Source organism: Pituophis catenifer, unplaced genomic scaffold (genome assembly GCF_029215685.1).
Source record: "Pituophis catenifer annectens isolate HBS135680 unplaced genomic scaffold, rPitCat1.0.hap2 SCAF_12, whole genome shotgun sequence".
Lineage (NCBI taxonomy): Eukaryota > Metazoa > Chordata > Lepidosauria > Squamata > Colubridae > Pituophis > Pituophis catenifer.
Window position 1 is genome coordinate 3,497,915 of NW_027256892.1, and position 7,531 is coordinate 3,505,445.

The following is a 7,531-nucleotide window of genomic DNA, read 5'->3' on the forward strand; positions in this document are numbered from 1 at the left end:
AGTTTTGGCCCAGACAAATTAAAACCCCAAACTATTTAAAACCAATTTTAAAATTTGAATATATAAAATACTAAAAGATATTAAAAAATTAAAAAATCTTTTATAAAAGAGGGAGAAAATTAGGCCAGGCCCTCCTGGTGAAATAATAAGGTCTTTGGAGCGCGGCGGAAGGTGGCAGATCCGGGATCCTCCGTATCTCCGGGGGGAGCTCGTTCCAGATAGTAGGTGCCCCCACAGAGAAGGCAGAGAAGGTAATGTCCAGGGTGGCATCACGAATCACTTCAGTCAGTGTTTGTTCCTTTTCTGCTGTACAGAACGCAACAGGAAAAGCACCGAGGCCGAAGAGCCTGCAACTGGGAGAAAGCAAACTAACTCTGCTTCAGAATTCATCGCTTCACCAAGCCGGAGCACTCAACCCACCACCAATCACTCCCAAAACACCGAGAACACAAAGTATGTTGAGCAACTTCTGCTTCTTCCTATTCTTTTTAAAGCAAGGGGGGGCAGTTAATTTTCCCAAGAGAAACTGCCTGTCAGGTTTCGATGTCATCTCAAATAACTTGCACTCCCAAACAATTAATCTTTGCTGAAGTATTCCATTTATTGAGTATTTATTGAGTTGTGGTTGAGGACCAAGCCAATATAACCCAGGGATGGGCTCCAAAAATTTTAGCAAGGGGTTTTTCTAGGGTTTTTTATACCACCGTTACTGTTGAGTGGCTAATACAGGTAGTCCTCAACCTATGACTATAATTGAGCCCACAATTTCTGTTGTTAAGTGAGTTTTGCCCCATTTTATGCCCTCTCTTGCCACAGTTGTTCAGTGAATCACTGCACTCGTTAAATTAGATCCAGTTGTTCAGTGGATCTGGTGTCCCCCTTGGCTTTGCTTGTTAGAAGGTCACAAAAGGGGATCATATGACCCCGGGACCCTGCAACCATCATAAATATGAACCAATTGCCAAGCGTCCCGATTTTGATCACATGACGATAGAGATGCTGCAATGGTCGTAAGCAGGGATGGGCTTCAGATCCTTTAGCACTGGGTTCGCTGCCCCATTGCTGGGTGGGCATGGCCATGGTGGGCGTGGCCTAGTCAGCCTCCACCACCACGGGGTGGGGGCATTTTTGTCCTCCCCGGGCTCCGGAGGCTTTACTCGAGCCTCCGGGAAGGCGAAAATAGCCTCCCCAGGCTCCAGAGGCCCTCTGGAGGCCAGAAACTGGCCCATTTCCGGCCTTCCCGAATTTCCGATAGGCCCGTTTTTCACCAAGCTTCTGCGCGCACCCTGCATTTACCTGCATCCAAAACAGGTGGCATGGGGACTCCTGGGAGGGGTGGGGCTGAGTGGGCGGGGCCAGCCAGGAGTGGGATTTGGGGTTCTCCGAACTACACAGAATCTTAGCTAGAGGTTCTCCCGAACCCCTGCGAACCCCCAGCAGCCGCCAGCCGATTGAAGGAGCACACAACAATCACACAGAGCCAGAGCCAACTCAGCTTCTTGTTCCAAAGGTGCTTTTTCCAAGAGGCTACTGGACTTTCTTGTTTTTCTTTGAAGACCTTTTGCTTCTCATCCAAGAAGCTTCTTCAGCTTTCACTGGGATGATGGGGAATGGAAGGATTTATATTGCTTGCAGACAGCTGGTCCTTTGCATCCTTTTTAGAGAGTTGTTGAGGCCACGTGGAAGTTTATCTGTATCCTCAGGGTCACCTGAGTAGTACAAATAGGTGTGGAGCCTCTTGGATGAGAAGTGAAACGTCTTCCGAGAAAAACAAGAGAGTTCATTTGCCTCTTGAAAAAGCAACTTTGGGACAACGATGACCTTGGTGACCTAAAACAGTGTTTCTCAACCTTGGAAGCTTGAAGATGGGTGGACTTCAACTCCCAGAATCCCCCAGCCAGCGCTGCTGGCTGGGGGATTCTGGGAGTTGAAGTCCACTCATCTTCAAGCTTCCAAGGTTGAGAAACACTGACCTAGAATCTCCATAGACAACTCAGCTTCTTCTTCTATTCCATGTAGCACACTTATTTACATTTAATTTCTAATTTCTGATTGACCTCACATGGGCCAGACAGGGACAGCCAAAAGGCTGGATGAGGGGGTGACATGCTACCGGTTCAGGCCGGTTCACCTGAACCGGTAGTAAAAAATGCTACTGGTTTGCCGAACCGGTAGTAAAAAAATGCTAAAAAAGTAAAAAAAAATAGAGACTCCGACGATCACAGCTCTGCTGTGCGATCATCAGAACCTTTTTTTTACTTTTTTAAAGCATTTTTACTACCTATTCGCCTGAGCTGGTAGTAAAAAATGCTTTTAAAAAGTTTTTTAAAAGGTTCCCATGTGCACCACAGCTGATCATCCACCCCCCCACACGCTGTTCTACTCACCTTCTCAAGCCTCCTTTTGGTGCTTGCATTTGGTGCACACTGCATTTGCGCATGTGTGGCTGGGGAACCGGTAGTAAACCGGTTCAGATTTCACCACTGGGCTGGATATGGCCCAGGGGGCATAAATGCCCAGATCTGTTTTAAAGTATTGACAGAAAAAGTTAGTCCAGCCTTCACCAAATTGCCATCCTCAAGATGGGTGGCGATACCTGCCACATATCTGCCACCTTGGAATTTCATAATACCTTTTTCTTTGAAATCCCACCATTCTCCAAATTCAACATAATTTGACCAAATTTAGTGATAGTCCATAAAATGGCAATTTTGGGGGTTTGGTAAAAACAGCTTTAGTCAAGTAGGAGAAGATAAATATCTCCTGGGTGAGTAGATTATATTAATATTGGACATTTTAATTGATCCAAAGTAGTAAGTCTTGTATGTATCTCAGTGTTTCTTAGAATCTATCGGGATTTATCTGGATCCAGTTCAAGCCTACTTTCCCGAATATGCTATAAATGAAGGCTGAATGTTTCATTTTAATTGAGATTTTATAAAAGATAGCTTTGCTTATTTTTGGCTGAAATTTAAAGTATGAATATTGTTTCTTTCAGTTATCTAGGGGTTTAGACATACAGTATATGTGTGCGTGCACCCATATAGAGAGAAACAGATACCCATGTATACGCACACATTTTCAAATGGAAATTGACCTTGGAACAAATTTTACACTTTTCAACAACAACAGGGAATTAGGAAAGTTGATCATGGATTCTCCAACACTGCGTCTGGCCAGATCCTTCACGAAGACTGAGTGACGGATATATTCCAAATGTAATTTTAAAAGAAACATCCATACCGAAAGGAAACTGAAACAGGGCTGCTTTATATTTCTCTGTTAATGCTAAGGCAGTTCACCTCCAAGTTCATGAGAAGTTTGGGTGGCTTTCCTCCTCCTATCATAAGAGAGTCCTGGAGATTGCAACGGATAAAAGTCCAACGTGAAAGCAAAGCCCACTGAGCCTGTCTGGTGTCATTCTGGATTTTGTTTTTCCTGGTCCCCCAAGCGTGCACATTTTTCACATGTGCTTAGGTTCATTTGCTGTGCGTGGACGAAGCTTCTGCGATAACAGGGCCTGGGGAACGGCAAGTGGGATTCCAGTTTGACACATCTGTTCACAATCAACCGCTAAAAGAAACAGGCATGCCCCAAAGTAGTGATGATGCAAGTATGCTTCTGTTAGAAACTGCTTCCCCCTCCCTAACCATGGCCACCATCTGTCTTTCTTCTTGTCTCTACCACACCAGGTTTCCCTTCCTTGCAAGCAGATGGATTAACAACCGTTAACCTGCAGAATTCTCCTCCCGCACCACCGCCCAAATGCAAGCCCTATGAGAATAACAGCTCCAGAAACTCCACAGAGGTACAGAGGTGACATTTGGATCCTATTACCTGAGACAGGAGCACCATTGCAAAGATTCTCAGGGGCTTTTCAGGGTTGTATCTGGTTGTTGTTGTTGGGTTTTTTTTAAAGTATTTGGTTAGTTTAATGGCTTTCTCCCTGAAACCATTTTCTCCCCTCCCTCCCTCCCTCCCTAAATGAAAGCGGGGAGGGAGGGGGATACAATGCAGAGATAATGTAAAATTCTCCTTCTTCTTCTTCTCATGAAATATGCGGCTGTTGGGGCTGACTTCCTGGCTCTGGCTCCTTTTTGTTTTTTTATAAATCTTTTGTTTGCTTGTTTATAAACTTTATTGCATTTTATTATTTCAATTTAATTCAATTTATATGCCGCCCCTCTCCGAAGACTCAGGGCGGCTCACAATACATTTAAAACCCTAATAAAAAACATTTAAAAATTAAAAACATTAAAACTCATTCACACCATTCATGGCCGGATCTCACCGGATCGCAAGAGCGAGATCAACAGCCCCAGGCCTGCCGGAAAAACCAGGTCTTCACCGCTTTTCGGAAGGCTAATAGGGTAGGGATGGTCCAGAGGTAACTGGTTCCAGAGAGCTGGGGCAGCCACAGAGAAGGCCCTCCCCCGTTGGGCCCGCCAGCCGGCATTGTTTAGCTGATGGGACCCGGAGGAAACCAACTCTGTGGGATCTTACCGGTCGCTGGGAGCTATGCGGTAGAAGGCAGTCTCGAAATTATAAGGTAAAAATGCATAAAAAATAAAAGTTAGAAAACTAAAAAAAAGAGAGAGAGAAAAGAGCAGACGGGTGGTGGGGAATGGTATCTTCTGGAATTTTTCAGTGCAATAATATACAAATACTGTATATAATGCAGCCTCAACTTTTTGCTTTACATTTCACAACCTGAGTGTTTTAATTAAAGAGAAGAATTTTATCTAGTTTTGTGTCTTGCGTCTTTAAATCTGGAGCTTTTTGCCCAGGGGTCTTCCTCAATGCAAAGTCCGTCACGGATGTTAACAACACAAAAGCCTCTTTGTGACATCCCTGGAACTCGCCAGTTGCCTTGGCAGGCTATCAGATGATATCACTGATCCTGCTCTAAAAGAGATTATTGTAGCTCCCACACTTCCCACTCTCTGTATCACTGGAGTTGCATTTTATGTATGAGTCCAACTGTCTCTTTCTATGCATTATTGTAGGTAGCTCCACCTCTACCCACCAGGCGAGAAACCAGGCCACCTCCTCCTCCTCCTAAAACTAGGAAATCCGGTGTCCTTTCTTTAGAACCAGAACTACAATGAGGACTCTACATCATGTTGTCTCCTTGCATTTGGAACTGACCATCTGGTGCTTTGTGGACGTATCTAGTTCTCCAGAGCGTCTCAGGATTGGCTTCTTCCTGCTGAACAGCTTCACCTTCCATTCCTGCACAAAGTTTGGGGATGTGAACAAAAAACCAGCTGCTAGAAATTTTCGGCAAAGCTGCTACTTTGGCTTTCCTGGCTTCTGAGTCCTCTATTGACATCTCAAGAGGTATCTTCTGATCATCTATGGCATATCAGGGCTTCTGCAAGGCTAAAGAAACCAAATTCTGTCATCCATCAGTCCTTGTTCCACCACTGATAAAACACCAGCACTGCGGAAATTCTCTCAGGGGAATAGATCTCCAAACAACTAAGATCTTCCTTGGTCTTGAAACAGCTAAGCGCCACACTGTGCAAATACACACTTGCCGCTACAGTGGATATTTGTGACCAATTCAAACCCACTTTGTTGCACTTGGACAATTGAGGATATGGTTTCCATCAGTCTCAGTGGCCAGCAGTAGAGACCTTGGAATGGGATAAGCCTGGTATAAGAGGAAGGATTCTTTGGCCTGCTTAGCATAGGCACTCTTTGCCTATTTATTCCAAACTTGCAACAAAAACCTAATTCCCAGGGCCTATGTTGGAATATATGGATTTTTTGATAGGGCCGATAGGCTAATCAATAAAGCTAAGCTAATCTAATATATGGATTTGTATATGACAGCCCAAAGCCTTGGACAGACCTGTAGACTCCATAATGCTGAAGTATTACTTTATATCTACATACAGTAGAACTTCTGGTCACCACCATCATTCGTTCCATCGGTTTGGTCGCAAACCGATTTGGTCGTGAACCTAACCGAACCTAATTTTGAGAATTTGGCGCTTACAACAAAAAATGGCACAGAAGGGGAAATCAGCCGTGGGGGGAAAAAATGAGAATTTTTTTTGGTCGGAACCCGATTTGGTCGTGGTCGGAAGCATTCATGACCAGAGGTTCTATGTACTTTGCTTTTCCAGCTATATGAAGATGAATTAAAAAAGAAAGAAAATGGACATCTCTCTATTCCCATAGTTGACCAACTGTGTCCTTGAAAGTCTTAGGGTCTCCTCTTCTTTCAAGCATGTGCAAACACTATCCAATACACCACTAATTCCTTCTATTGTTGCCACTATTCCAAAGTTTTCAATACAAACGGAGTGGCCTATACTACTGTACCTTTGGAGACTCCTTTAACTGAATTCTGGATGTATTTTTTTTTCTTTATGCAATAATGTGTTGATAATACATAAAGGTGTAATTATCCTTGGAAATTTGAAGAATGGACTGCATATTGAAAGTGCTTCCAAAAAAGAACTGATAAACCGAGACTGGACAGCAACTTAAATGTCTTATTGAACTCTTTGCTAAAATGCAAGTGGGTGCATAGTTGCCCGTTGAATTCTAGATTCTTACTGTATCTCCCTTTGTATGTCTTATTGTTAAATGCTGCCTCTGTGTTTACTTGGTAATAACAGAAACTCAGGGCTCAGCCCCCATGGGACTCAAATTTATCTCAGAGATAGTTCCCATAATTGGATGATGCTATCTCTATCCATCTTCAGTTATGGACTGAAGTTATGGGCTAGGTTTACATATCACATGATGCCATGCTTTGCTTTAACAATTATTTCCAAACCACTATGTTTGACCACATAAGAGGTTTAGCCAAATACCAACTCACTGTATTATGGCTTAGCGTGGTGCATGAACCCAGCTACAAGGTAGATATTTATTCACAGAGTAAATGCATTGCGCAAGACCATTTCCTAATGATGGGTAGTTGGGCATCCTTGCCCACAAGATTATGATTTGGTTGTATCGATCATTGATGAATGGCCACCTGTCCAAGTGCTTCAGAAGATGTTCATTGACATTAACCCTTAAGGTTGCATCATGCCTTCAAAGTAGAAAGTTTATAGAGTGGTTTTTTTTAAAGGATGTAGAATATCTATGATGGGGGGGGGAGCCTGAGAGGCATCCACAGTCTTTGAATTAGCAGATTACAGCTGTTGAGTTTAGCCTGTGGATTAACATTATAGGGTGGATCCAAACTATTTAATTGATACACAAGAGAAAAGATGCATTTATAGAGAAATGCATGGCTCTGTTTGTCATTCCTCAAACTTATGCACTGTCTGTTCAAAGAAACCACCAGCAGAAATTTAATGCGCGCAGCGGTAAAGCTAACTTTGATTACTGAACCCAGCGTTTTGTATATATCTTAACAGCATCTCAGTAATTCAGGTGCATTTGCCTTAGGCAAAATGTCTAGCCAGAAAGCTGAGGTTCACATTTTAATGTTGTACATAGTTCTTTTCTTCTTTAAAAAACCCTCTGCCTCATCTTATGAGTTCTACTTTTATTTTTGACCATC

General features: G+C 43.2%; 1 protein-coding gene across 1 annotated transcript in view; it reads left to right on the plus strand.

Annotated features, from left to right (window-relative positions):
• DOCK5 (dedicator of cytokinesis 5) overlaps positions 1-5,108 on the plus strand; it is a 93,995-nt gene extending 88,887 nt beyond the window's left edge. Inside the window, exons 41-43 of the mRNA XM_070952288.1 lie at positions 315-453; positions 3,693-3,808; positions 5,007-5,108. Coding sequence (XP_070808389.1) covers positions 315-453; positions 3,693-3,808; positions 5,007-5,108 — 357 coding nt within the window. The remainder of the gene's footprint in view (positions 1-314; positions 454-3,692; positions 3,809-5,006) is intronic.
• Positions 5,109-7,531: the final 2,423 nt, after the last annotated feature.